The 14034-nt window shown below is 42.6% G+C and overlaps 1 protein-coding gene across 1 annotated transcript; it reads right to left on the reverse strand.

Annotated features, from left to right (window-relative positions):
- Positions 1 to 6007: 6007 nt before the first annotated feature.
- LOC125548314 lies at positions 6008 to 7970 on the reverse strand. Its single transcript, XM_048711960.1, has 3 exons — positions 7236 to 7970; positions 6588 to 6954; positions 6008 to 6451 (listed from the first exon to the last, which is right to left on the reverse strand). The coding sequence occupies exons 1-2, from the start codon at positions 7818 to 7820 to the stop codon at positions 6925 to 6927; spliced, it is 615 nt and encodes a 204-aa protein (XP_048567917.1). The 5' UTR covers positions 7821 to 7970; the 3' UTR covers positions 6008 to 6451; positions 6588 to 6924.
- Between the last annotated feature and the right edge of the window lie 6064 nt (positions 7971 to 14034).

The raw sequence follows: 14034 nt of genomic DNA on the forward strand, positions 1-14034 counted from the left end.
ATAGCTTGTGTCGTGTCAAGATAAAATTTGCTACTTTGGATCCTATCCATGAGCATACTTCTCTAGAGCCTAGACGTGATTACTAGCTATGTCCGCGCGGCGGCACGCCGCGCCCTTTGATGAGTCATATGATGAAATGTGTTGCATGATAGTAACGTTGGGTTGCCATTTTATTTTCTTCTTTGACTAATTTGGATTTAAGACAAGAATGGTATGTGTGCAATATGGGGCTTACAACAATTTTGCCGCGTCCACACCAACCTGTTTCTCATATTCAAGCTTGTAGAGGTTTTTATAGTGTACAGTTCTATGTAAAAATATAAAGCTACAAAATATGAAATGTGACCTAATAGGTTTTACCATTGTATCAGGAATAACCAGATGGATCAAGGATCACACTTCAGATCACTGATTACAATGGTACGTCAGTAGCAGGTTTAGCATGGAGGTCCAAAGAAACGGATAAAAAGTTCACAGGATTAAAGCAAGCTTACTGTAAAGGTGCACCTCATATCTCATCTCTCTTTGAATCAGCTAAGCCTGCATATTCTAAAAAAGCTTCATCTGAACCAGAGAATCAGCTAAGCCTACATATTATAGAAGAGCTTCTGTATGAAGTACGATCTTGCGTTTGTGAATAGCTAACAGTGAAAAACAAACACCAAAAGCAAATCAGTGTTGAACCACTGCCAAATCTGATGTCCTACTGTTGGCCTTAAGCCCTTAATGGTCAACATCTAATGCATCTCCTTAACTTACAATAATTTCTTCATCAGGGCACCAACTTGTGGATTATATTCCAATTGATCTTTTTGATTCCTATTGTTATTAACATGTCTCTACCTAGCTTATGCACTCGCCTGTTCCCCTCTTGGAAGACACCATTACCTTAATTAAGAGCACTTCTTTTCTCTCGAACCAGAACCAAACTTGGCCATATACTATACTAGATCATCAAAGACGCGCGTTGCCGCGTCCGTCCATTTTTTTCAATAAAATGATAGGTAATTAGTAAAATATATGTTAGTGTAAGTCATTTTTTAAAATTAGTTTTGGGTGAATATTGTATAAGCAAGTTAGTACGCATTACTTTGTGGTTCAATTTAGTAAGTGAATATTAGAATTCAGAGACAAGTCAAATAAAAATAATAATTATATAAATTATAACAGACTCCTTTGAAAACTCATAAAACAAAAGGTCACTCTCGACTTTACGCAAAATCAGCTTCAAGTGACTATCAAACATTTCACATGCCTTAATATTTTATGTGTCATACTACCAGATCAAGCAGACAACTACACAAGACCTTGAACACGTAAACAATCATAGATCATCAAAACTTTGATGTTAATCTACCGATCAGTCACACTGCCCAAGGATCAAAGTAAGACGGTCTTCCTGACCTGCCATCAAAGAATAATGAGGTAGATGAGATCGTATAAATCAAGACAAGATATTGTTTTCAAAAATAATGGAAGTGTACTTCTCATTTTTCATTTTTGATAAAGGGCGATTTTATTATCTCAAATGTAGCATCAAGCGGATACAAAACATTATGAGTAACACCCGGCCTCTACATAACTAGGATGCACACAGCCATTATCCTCTGGGTGTGAACATGAACTGAACAGTTACCTGCCATTTGCTTTGACATCAGGTTTAGTTGTACCAGCATCTATGCATTCAGAAGTCAAGAGATTGATATAATTAGTTTGAATGAGTGCACGTGTGTTTCACCAGCTAAAGATAACTACAAAATCTTTCAAGAAGTAAAAAAGAGATGGACTACACATACAACTATTGGTAGCCCCTTGCACTTTCTACTTGTTCAATTAAGCATTATTTGGCAAGCCTCAACAGAAGCACTGCAGCTAGTGCGGCAGGGAACTTCAAATGAAAAATTGGGAACATAGAAAGTAGTGCATCACCTTCCAGATGGTTAATGCCTAAACTTTCTAATGCAACAGAATCAGCAAAACACCTGCATTTTTTGTGAGCACAAAGAACAATATCAATAAACCCAAACAAATTCTAAAAATGAAGGAAGAATTGGGGGAAGAGGAGATGCATGAAGGAGAGACAATTGGAACGAATTGGAGACCTGAACATCACCCATCGCTGCTGGAGATTGGTTTGCAAGAGTGGGGAGAGTGGGAAAGGAGCATCGGCAAGTCGGGGTTATATGGCGTGCGTTAATTGAATGTAGATGTAGAATATATTTTTTTAACAACAAAAGGCGCACGAAGCGCCAAACTTTCCATTCAGCTCAGCTCAATAGCAACGTACAACATGAATTACAAAGCCCTCAAACTCGAAATTAGAGAGGAGAGAAACTACAGGGCAAGCCATGTTCCTGTGAGCCGAAGCAAAACAACATATGTCAGGTTCTACATTTGATGTAAGAACCTGATGAGCGACGTTGTGAGCAATTTCATTAATTTCCCTGGAAATATGGAACACTCTAGGTTGAAGGTCTGAAGAGTAGCAGAAGAAATCAGCTAAAACTTTCCTGATAGTCCAAGGGGTAGCAGTTTCAGTAATCTTTCTACTAGCCGCAAATGAAGCCAAAGAGAGACAGTCTGTGAGGAAGGTCGGCTGGCTGATGTTGAGACATTTAGCTACTTTTGCGGCCAAGAGAAGAGCAAACTCTTCAGCCTGCAGAGGAGTACTTGTAATTGAGGTGGAAGCTTGAATCTGCACGCTGACTTCCTTCTGATCGTGCGGCAAAGAAATGTAGATACCAATTCCAGTGGCTGCTGTTCCCTGCAATAAACCTGGAATTTTTTTGCACTTAAAAGATGCATCAGTATATATTTTCGGTCCCGTGATAAGAAGATCTGATTTAAGCGTTTGTCCCTGCAAGGGAAGTTGATTAGTATGGGTTAAGATACAACTGGAGTTTTGAGGCTGATGGTGTGAAGAACTGTTAAGCAGATCACAGTAATCATTAGATAGAGAAGTAGCAGCAATATTAACTTGGTGAGGGGTAGCTTTCTTTCTATTAAAAAGATAATCATTCCTCGCTTTCCAAAGACACCACATAAAATTTAGAATGTTGACAATAGAAGCATGCGGATGGTTCATATTAAGTAAAGCAAGAATAATACTATGAATATTGGTATAGATCTGAACTAAAGCATCTGTTCTGATGAACCAAGGATGAGAAAACCAAGCAGCTCTAGCGAAGTCACAAAGAAAAAACATGTGAACCTCATCCTCTTGCTGACCACATCTGCAACAATATTGAGAAATATGTACGGAAAAGCGCCCAACCCTCAAACCTGTGGGAAGAGCTTTCCGAAGGAGTCTCCAAGCGAAAGTTTGAACTCTGGGGATCATCAACTTTTGCTTCCAAATCAACTTGAGAAGATTTTTCATCTGCAAAGAAACTTGGGAAGGAGTATTTCTTGGATTGGCATGAATATCCTGCAAACACAATTTATAAGTGGACTTGGAAGAACAAGTACCATTAGGAGTTAGATCCCAACATAATATATCCGGGCAATCTTGGTGAATAATGTCAGTTTGAACGATAACAAAGGCTAGAGGCTGTTGAAAGAGAGAGTTAATGAGGTCATTGTTCCAGACTTTCTGACCCGGTATCCAAAGGTCCTTAACAAGAGAAGGATATATGTAGATCCTGAAGGCTGAATAATAAGATTGTCATGAACAGAAGCCCAAAGGGAACACCAAGGGGTACTCCAAAGAGAGATATTCCCTTGCGTGAGTTGGTAAAAAGAGTGATCTTTCAGTTTAGGAAACATTTTTAAAATGGATGACCAGAAAGCAGATTTTGGAGTAGTAGAAATAGCAGTCCAAATAGAGGCATCATGGAAGTATTTAGATTTGAGCACAAGATGAAGGTGGGAGGAAGGGTCTTTAGCAAGCCTCCAAGCAGCTGCAAGAAGTAAGCCCTCATTAATTGCTTGCAAGTTCCTAATGCCAAGACCACCTTCCTGTTTGGAATTGCAAATGTCCTTCCAAGCCCTAAGACAAAGGCTTTTGTTAGAATTATTCTCTCTGATTCCTGTCCACCAAAAGTTCCTTATAATAGCAGTGAGTTTGGCTATAAACTTCTTGGTAAACAAAATATTAGACATGTAGTACACAGGAATAGCAGAGAACACAGACCTAATGAGCTCAAGCCTAGCAGCATGAGAGAGCATATTAGCTTTGTAAGCAGGCAATTTATTCAGAAATTTATCAATAACAAAGTTGTAAGCAGCAGTTCTATTTTTAGCAGGAAGAATAAGCGGATGACCAAGGTGGGTGAAATTGTTATCCATGATAGAAACAGGAAAAACTTGCTTAGTCTCTTGAATAGTGGTTTGACTAACATGAGTACTAAAAAGAATAGCAGATTTGGCCTAATTTGGTGTTTGACCTGAAATATAACAAAAGTGATGGATGAGTTGAGCCATAGAATTTGCTTCCTGCATAGTGGCTTAACCACAAACCAACAGATCATCTGCAAACAACAGAGAATGAATAGAAGGGTAATCTGGACCAAGTGAAATACCCTGGAGATGATGAGCAGCTAGAGCTTCATTAAGAGCAACAGATAATTCATTGATAGCAATAACAAACAAATAAGGCGACATGGGACAGCCTTGACGAATACCTCTGAAACTTTTAAATTTATGAGAAGGCTGCCCATTAATAAGCACAGAGAAAGTAGGAGAAGAAATGCAAGCATGAATCAAATTAATGAAATGACCATGCAGACCTTTACGTGCAAGAGCAGACACAATGAAACTCCATTCAAGACGATCAAAAGCTTTAGCAAGATCTATCTTGAGCATGAAAGCATGATGATTCCACGATTTTAGAGCGAAGGAGTGAGTAATCTCTTGAGCAATAATGATGTTATCGCTAATTCTTCTACCCTCAATAAAGGCTTGTTGTGTCGGATCAATATAGTCCGGAAGATGAGGCTTAATCCTATTAGCCAATGTAGATGTAGAATATGAGTCGCCATATGTAACTGACCAGTAATCAATGGCCGGACCATCGACTGCTATTTGTGGGTGATTAATCTCTGAATCAATATTCTTGAAGGAGAGGAGAGAAGTTACCAGTACGCGAGGCGTCTGCCATTATCTCCCTCCCCCGCACCTTGACTCCGTAGCACACCTCTACAACACGCTGGATTGGATCGGCTCGACACGGATCCCGCTCCTCCGGTCGCTGGGATCGACCGGATGGACTCGGCTTGACCTGGATCCAGCTCCTCCGGTCGCTGCGATCAACTGGATGGACTCGATCCCATCCTTGACCTCAGGTTAACCGACGCACCCCGGCGGTCTTCACTGGATGGAACCGGCTGCCCCTCTCTGTGGCTTGATTCCGGAGTGGAATCTATGCGGTCCCGTTCCCCTCGGCCTCGGTCGGGACTCGATGAGGGTTCGCGAGCATTTTTTTTTTAGCGATTGGGTTCGCGAGTAAATGGAGCTGACGTGGTCACTCATAGGCCTCCCTCCTTCCAATGGGCTGCCGGCTCGCCAAAGGCCCAATGCATCAGAGGAGTCTGTTTCGGCCGGTGGAGTAGCAGCCCACAGGACAGCTGGCCCAGTTTACACAGATTGCGAAACAGACTGCCTTAAACACGAAATCTGACGGCCAGAAACTTCCAGATCAATAAAACGGACGATCAAAAACCCAAATCGCTGTGAGGGCAGGGATTAGGTGCAGTTATACTGTCCTTAATAAGGGCTCAGCCGTGGCGACCACACCAAAGGTGCTTGGCCACATAAATTTGCAATATGGAGAGGCTCAACAGTGGCGACCGGACGGAAGACCTTGTATAGACTATAAGTAAGGTGACTGGCGTCCGGGGCATGGTCTAGAAGATGAACTGCGAATGAATCACCACGAATTGCCGTTGTTGATGCAGCTGCATCTATTGCTCCTTCTTCTAAAAAGATGCACCTCCTTCTCAAAAAAAAGAAAAAAAGCTGCATCTATTGCTGCACCTCGAGCAGAAGCTGGGCATGAACCACCCTGCACATTGAGGATATGGAAATCTGATCTAGGTTATGATGGGCAAAAGTGTGGTTATCTTTGAACATGAGTTTACTATGGATGGAAGAATGAAATATTATTTAGTACATGTGAACAAAGTGTCCAGGTCGAGCCAGATAAGTTTTAAATTCGTATATGAACAATTATATACAATCATAATGAAAGGAAAATAGCAACTCCTTTTGCTGAAGTCCTTTATTTAGATCTTGCAGCTCCATATCCAATTTTTCCTGTATGGATAAGTCTTCTCTTTCCATTTCTTCATCAACTTCGCCCGGAAAAGAAGGGTGCTTATTAGAGAAAGTGACAAACACATGGTATTGTTTCAGTAACTTACTTAGCACTTTGAGTACTCCTGCTTCACAACCTGAATCTAGATCGTCCATAAGCATGCTCTTATACAGTGAAAGTTGATCATGCAAACCATATCTGCAAACAACGTCATGTGTTCAGCTCTCGACCCTTGAGCAAGAGAAATCAAAACAGAAAACTGGGGAAAATTAACATATGGCCCATGATAATCAAGACCACAACAATATGTATATTTGAAGTTCTAACATATTACCTCTTCAGTACAATCTCCATCAACAATCTGATGCATTTTGTGGCTGCTTTTCATCTGAAGTTTGCTCGCAGAAGGCAAGCAAAATCCCATAATCCAACATGTTACCGATGGGGTTAAATATGCAAGTCCATGATACTGTAACTCATTTCAAAAATAGAATGGCCAGGCTGAAGATTTACGTAGGGAGAAGATGACAAGTCGTGTACTGAATAAATTGCACTGCTCCAGATGGAAGGGCATTAGAAAGAGTAAAGGAGTAGCAAAACTTAAGTAGAGAACTTCTGTAGTGTTACTTCAGCTTCCAAGTGCTGAATCTATAATAAGATCCACAATCCGCTCAGAAAAAAATCCACAACCCCAGCAGCTGCTGCAACGAAACAAATTTATCATCAGTATGGTGTGCATCATGTTAAGGTGTGATTCTGATTTCAATTAGCTCCTCAGTTTTCTAGTATCTCATAGCCTTCAAATTCACTAACATCCATTGCTGATACTCGTACTCGTATACATATGGCAGACTTGCAAACCAGCATCTGATTAAAACAATTGACCAACCGGCAATACCCCATAATATGTTCCTCACTTCCTTAACATCATAAGAGTTAACTGAATTGTAGAAAAGAGAACGGAGAGGCAAGGATTACTTACTGTCATTTTTTTTGTACAGAACGGAGGAGGGAAAGAGAGCCTGCTGATGCCGAGGGTCAGACAGTGGCACCGGATAGCGGAGATTGGCAGGAGAGCCAGAGAGCGACAAAGGCAGCGCTCTCGGCTCAATCCCTCCATGGATGCCTGCTTCTGCTGGTTGGTCTCGTCATCTCGTGGAGCCGTGGACGTCGATGAAGAACATTGGAGCCATCCCAACCTCGTACGCACCATACCCTCAGGTCGTAGGGGGAGACAGTGCATGGCGAGCCAGGCCGGGGCGCGGAGACTGCCGTGGCCGGCGAAGGCCCCGGCCGTTACACGCGGGGTGTGGGTGGCGCACGCAGGGACGACCTTAGGCAGCGGCGGTGCGTCCCTGCCATCGATGTTGTAGATTTCCGAGGAGAGGTCGACGACGCACAGGATGCAAGGAAGCTGCGGTGTGAATATGGCCATGCCGGCGGGGCCGATTGACGCCAGCGCTCTCGGGGTTGGGCTGGAGCTGGAGGACAGCGAGGGGATCGGAGCGGCCGGAGGGGAGGATGCGCTGGGCGGCGAGGCGGAGGCAGCTCCCCCGGTGCGCCTCATGGTATCGGCTCTGCGGAGCTGTCCCTCTGCAGCTGCGGCCTCATGTGCATGGGCGAAACCGGGGCCTGCTTATATAGTGATCCGATAGACCGCTAGGACGGTGGCAAGCGGCGAGCGGCAAGCGGCGGCCTAATCAAAAGGGATGGCAGACTCCAGAAGCAATGTCGAAAGCGGCAGCGTCAGCACCATCTAGATGAAGCGGCCGAGAGATGTAAGGCGGCACCGCTCTGTCAGAAAGAAAGCGTACCAAAACAACAGCAACCGGGCCAACAGCAGCACGCACGAGACCCAATGAACAACAGAAAGAGACACAACAACTGGGCCAACAGCGGCGACAGCGACAGATGCAGAACGCAATGACGAATAGAAATCAAGGAAAGCATCGAGGTAGAACGGCCGCTCCAGGGACAAACTCGACCGTACAGACAAAAAAAGAGCTAAACCAACCAACACAACCGTCAAGCACGTTCAAAAAATTTGAAACGAAACCCTGAATACACCAAGCATTTGTACAGTCATTTATCAAAATAATACACGTGCCATGTACAAACTTACCCAGAGGTCATTTTCATACAAATGGGTAAATCTTAGAGCGAAAACGGCCCCGGAAATAGGGGCTTGGGTATATTGCAGAAGAACAGAGTAGATTGAGTTGGAATGGTCTGGATCCTATCTAGCAGGAAGCCAGCAACACGAGATCCTTAATGTAGGTTAAACAAATGAATATATGATACACTACAGCATGATGTCGTGTGGTGCAAAGCCTGCTAGGAACATGTGTGCATGCGTGTGGCCTCATGCCAAGTCCAGCGGTGCAGGATGGGTCACGCTAGAAGAGTGCAAGAAGAACGTTTATTGTCTAGAATTTTCAAGGGAATTAATTTTAGTTTTCCTATCTAGTTGATAGTACTCTGATTATACGTATTGTACTACATATGAAATTATTCTGCATTTTAGTATGAAACAAAAGGTATGCAATGCCTAAAATTGTGTTATTTTCTATACCGAAAAAGGTTTTCGCCCCGCTTTATTATAAATAAAGCAACCACCAAGCACAGCGTATCAAGGTAACAACTGAACTCACCACACACTCACACAATGTCACCGTAGGCAAGGTCCAACACTCGCACACACACAAACTAACAGACCCAAGTTCAGCTGTGGGCACAGCACAACAAGCCCAACACAGACGCACGACGATACAACACATAGACGGCCGTGACGGAGGCGAGAAGACGACGATCTAATCAGGTTCCGGTGGTGGCAGGGGAAGCGTGTTGGGGAACGTAGTAATTTAAAAAAAATTCCTACGCACACGCAAGATCATGGTGATGCATAGCAACGAGAGGGGAGAGTGTTGTCCATGTACCCTCGTAGACCGAAAGCGGAAGCGTTAGCACAACGCTGTTGATGTAGTCGTACGTCTTCACGATCCGACCGATTAAGTACCGAACGTACGGCACCTCCGAGTTCAGCACACATTTAGTCCGATGACGTCCCTCGAACTCCGATCCAGCCGAGTGTTGAGGGAGAGTTTCGTCAGCACGACGGCATGATGACGATGTTGATGTTCTACCGACGCAGGGCTTCGACTAAGCACCGCTATAGTATTATCGAGGTGGACTATGATGGAGGGGGGCACTGCACACGGCTAAGAAACGATCAACTTGATCAACTTGTGTGTCTAGAGGTGCCCCCCTGCCGTTGTATATAAAGGAGCAGGGGGGAGGCGGCCGGCCTAGGAGGAGGGCGCGCCAAGGGGGGAGTCCTACTCCCACCGGGAGTAGGACTCCTCCTTTCCTTGTTGGAGTAGGAGCGAAGGAAAGAGGAGGAGAGGGAGAAGGAAAAGGGGGATGCACCCCTTGTCCAATTCGGACCAGAGGGGGGGCGCAGGCCTCCTTCCTTTTGGCCTATCTCCTCTATTCCCGTATGGCCCAATAAGGCCCATATACTCCCCGGCGAATTCCCGTAACTCTCCGGTACTCCGAAAAATACCCGAATCATTCGGAACCTTTCCAAAGTCCGAATATAGTCGTCCAATATATCGATCTTTATGTCTCGACCATTTCGATACTCCTCGTCATGTCCCCGATCTCATCCGGGACTCCGAACTCCTTCGGTACATCAAAACATATAAACTCATAATATAACTGTCATTGTAGCGTTAAGCGTGCGGACCCTACGGGTTCGAGAACTATGTAGACATGACCGAGACACGTCTCCGGTCAATAACCAATAGCGGAACCTGGATGCTCATTTTGGCTCCTACATATTCTACGAAGATCTTTATCGGTCAGACTGCATAACAACATACGTTGTTCCTTTTGTCATCGGTATGTTACTTGCCCGAGATTCGATCGTCGGCATCCCAATACCTAGTTCAATCTTGTTACCGGCATGTCTCTTTACTCGTTCCGTAATACATCATCCCGCAACTAACTCATTAGTTGCAATGCTTGCAAGGCTTAGGTGATGTGCATTACCGAGAGGACCCAGAGATACCTCTCCGACAATCGGAGTGACAAATCCTAATCTCGAAATACGGCAACCCAACAAGTACCTTCGGAGACACCTGTAGAGCACCTTTATAATCACCCAGTTATGTTGTGACGTTTGGTAGCAAACAAAGTGTTCCTCCGGTAAACAGGAGTTGCATAATCTCATAGTCATAGGAACATGTATAAGTCATGAAGAAAACAATAGCAACAAACTGAACGATCAAGTGCTAAGCTAACGGAATGGGTCAAGTCAATCACATCATTTTCCTAATGATGTGATCCCATTAATCAAATCACAACTCATGTCTATGGTTAGGAAATATAACCATCTTTGATCAACGAGCTAGTCAAGTAGAGGCATACTAGTGACACTCTGTTTGTCTATGTATTCACACATGTATTATGTTTCCAGTTAATACAATTCTAGCATGAATAATAAACATTTATCATGATATAAGGAAATAAATAATAACTTTATTATTGCCTCTAGGGCATATTTCCTTCAGTCTCCCACTTGCACTAGAGTCAATAATCTAGTTCACATCGCCATGTGATTTAACATCAATAGTTCACATCACCATGTGATTAACACCTATAGTTCACATCGTCATGTGACCAACACCCAAAGGGTTTACTAGAGTCAATAATCTAGTTCACATCGCTATGTGATTAATACCCAAAGAGTACTAAGGTGTGATCATGTTTTGCTTGTGAGGGAAGTTTAGTCAACGGGTCTACCACATTCAAATCCGTACGTATTTTGCAAATTTCTATGTCAACAATGCTCTGCACAGAGCTACTCTAGCTAATTGCTCCCACTTTCAATATGTATCCAGATTGAGACTTAGAGTCATCTGGATCAGTGTCAAAACTTGCATCGGCGCAACCCTTTACGATGAACCTTTTGTCACCTCCATAATCGAGAAACATATCCTTGTTCCACTAAGGATAATTTTAACCAATGTCCAGTGATCTACCCCTAGATCACTATTGTACTCCCTTGCCAAACTCAGGGCAGGGTATACAATAGGTCTGGTACACAGCATGGCATACTTTATAGAACCTATGGCTGAGGCATAGGGAATGACTTTCATTCTCTCTCTATCTTCTGTCGTGGTCGGGTTTTGAGTCTTACTCAACTTCACACCTTATAACACAGGCAACAACTCCTTTTTGACTGTTCCATTTTGAACTACTTCAAAATCTTGTCAAGGTATGTACTCATTGAAAAACTTATCAAGTGTCTTGATCTATCTCTATAGATCTTGATGCTCAATATGTAAGCAGCTTCACCGAGGTCTTTCTTTGAAAAAACTCCTTCTAAACACTCCTTTATGCTTTGCAGAATAATTCTACATTATCTCCGATCAACAATATGTCATTCACATATACTTATCAGAAATGCTGTAGTGCTCCCACTCACTTTCTTGTAAATACAGGCTTCATCGCAAGTCTGTATAAAACTATATGCTTTGATCAAGTTATCAAAGCGTATATTCCAACTCCGAGATGCTTGCACCAGTCCATAGATGGATCGCTGGAGCTTGCATATTTTGTTAGTACCTTTAGGATTGACAAAACCTTCTGGTTGCATCATATACAACTCTTCTTTAATAAATCCTATTAAGGAATGCAGTTTTGTTTATCCAATTGCCAGATTTCATAAAATGCGGCAATGGCTAACATGATTCGGACAGACTTAAGCATAGATACGAGTGAGAAATTCTCATCGTGGTCAGCACCTTGAACTTGTCGAAAACTTTTTTGCGACAATTCTAGCTTTGTAGATAGTAACACTACTATCAGCGTCCGTCTTCCTCTTAAAGATCCATTTAATCTCAACGGCTCGCCGATCAATGGGCAAGTCAATCAAAGTCCATACTTTGTTCTCATATATGGATCTCATCTCAGATTTCATGGGCTCAAGCCATTTCACGGAATCTGGGCTCATCATCGCTTCCTCATAGTTCGTAGGCTCATCATGGTCAAGTAACATGACCTCTAGTAACTTGATGTGAAGTTACATGATCATCATCATTAGCCTCCTCACTAATTGGTGTAGTAGTCACCGGAACAGATTTCTGTGATGAACTACTTTCCAATAAGGGAGCAGGTACAGTTACCTCATCAAGTTCTACTTTCCTCCCACTCACTTCTTTCGAGAGAAACTCCTTCTCTGGAAAGGATCCATTCTCAGCAATGATTATCTTGCCTTCGGATCTGTGATAGAAGGTGTACCCAACATTTTCTTTTGGGTATCCTATGAAGATTTACTTCTCCGATTTGGGTTTGAGCTTATCAGGTTGAAACTTTTTCACATAAGCATCGCAGTCCCAAACTTTAAGAAGCGACAGCTTAGGTTTCTCGCCAAACCACAGTTCATACGGTGTCGTCTCAACGGATTTAGATGGTGCCCTATTTAACGTGAATGTAGCTGACTCTAATGCATAACCCCAAAACGATAGTGGTAATCGGTAAGAGACATCATAGATCACACCATATCTAATAAAGCACGGTTATGACGTTCGGACACACCATTACACTGTGGTGTTCCAGGTGGCGTGAGTAGTGAAACTATTTCACATTGTTTTAACTGAAGGCCAAACTCGTAACTCAAATATGTTACTTCTGCGATCATGTCGTAGAAACTTTTATTTTTGTTACGATGATTCTCCACTTCACTCTGAAATTCTTTGAATTTTTCAAATATTTCAGACTTGTGTTTCATCAAGTAGATATACTCATATCTGCTCAAATCATTTGTGAAGATCAGAAAATAATGATACCTGTCGCGAGCCTCAATATTCATCGGACCACATACATTAGTATGTATGATTTCCAACAAATCTGTTGCTCGCTCCATTGTTCCGGAGAACGGAGTCTTAGTCATCTTGCCCATGAGGCATGGTTCGCAAGCATCAACTGATTCATAATCAAGTGATTCCAAAAGCCCATCAGCATGGATTTTCTTCATGCACTTTACACCAATATGACACCAATATGACCTAAACGGCAGTGCCACAAATAAGTTGCACTATCATTATTACCTTTGCATCTTTTGGCTTCAATATTATGAAAATGTGTATCACCACGAGTGAGATCCAACAAACCATTTTCATTGGGTGTATGACCATAGAAGGTTTTATTCATGTAAACAGAACAACAATTATTCTCTAACTTACATGAATAACCGTATTGCAATAAACATGATCCAATCATATTCATGCTCAACGCAAACACTAAATAACATTTATTTTAGGTTTAACACTAATCCCAAAAGTATAGGGAGTGTGCGATGATGATCATATCAATCTTGGAAACCATTTCCAATACACATCGTCACTTCACCCTTAACTAGTCTCTGTTCATTCTGCAACTCCCATTTCGAGTTACTATTCTTAGCAACTGAACTAGTATCAAATACTAAGGGGTTGCTATAAACACTAGTAAAGTACACATCAATAACATGTATATCAAATATACCTATGTTCACTTTGCCATCCTTCTTATCCGCCAATTACTTGGGGTAGTTCCTCTTCAAGTGACCAGTCCTTTTACAGTAGAAGCACTCAGTTTCAGGCTTAGGTCCAGACTTGGGTTTTTCACTTGACCAGCAACTTGCTTGCCGTTCTTCTTGAAGTTCCCCTTTCTTCCCTTTGTCCCTTTACTTGAAACTAGTGGTTTTGTTTACCATCAACACTTGATGCTTTTCTTGA

This window comes from Triticum urartu, chromosome 3, assembly GCF_003073215.2.
Source record: "Triticum urartu cultivar G1812 chromosome 3, Tu2.1, whole genome shotgun sequence".
Lineage (NCBI taxonomy): Eukaryota > Viridiplantae > Streptophyta > Magnoliopsida > Poales > Poaceae > Triticum > Triticum urartu.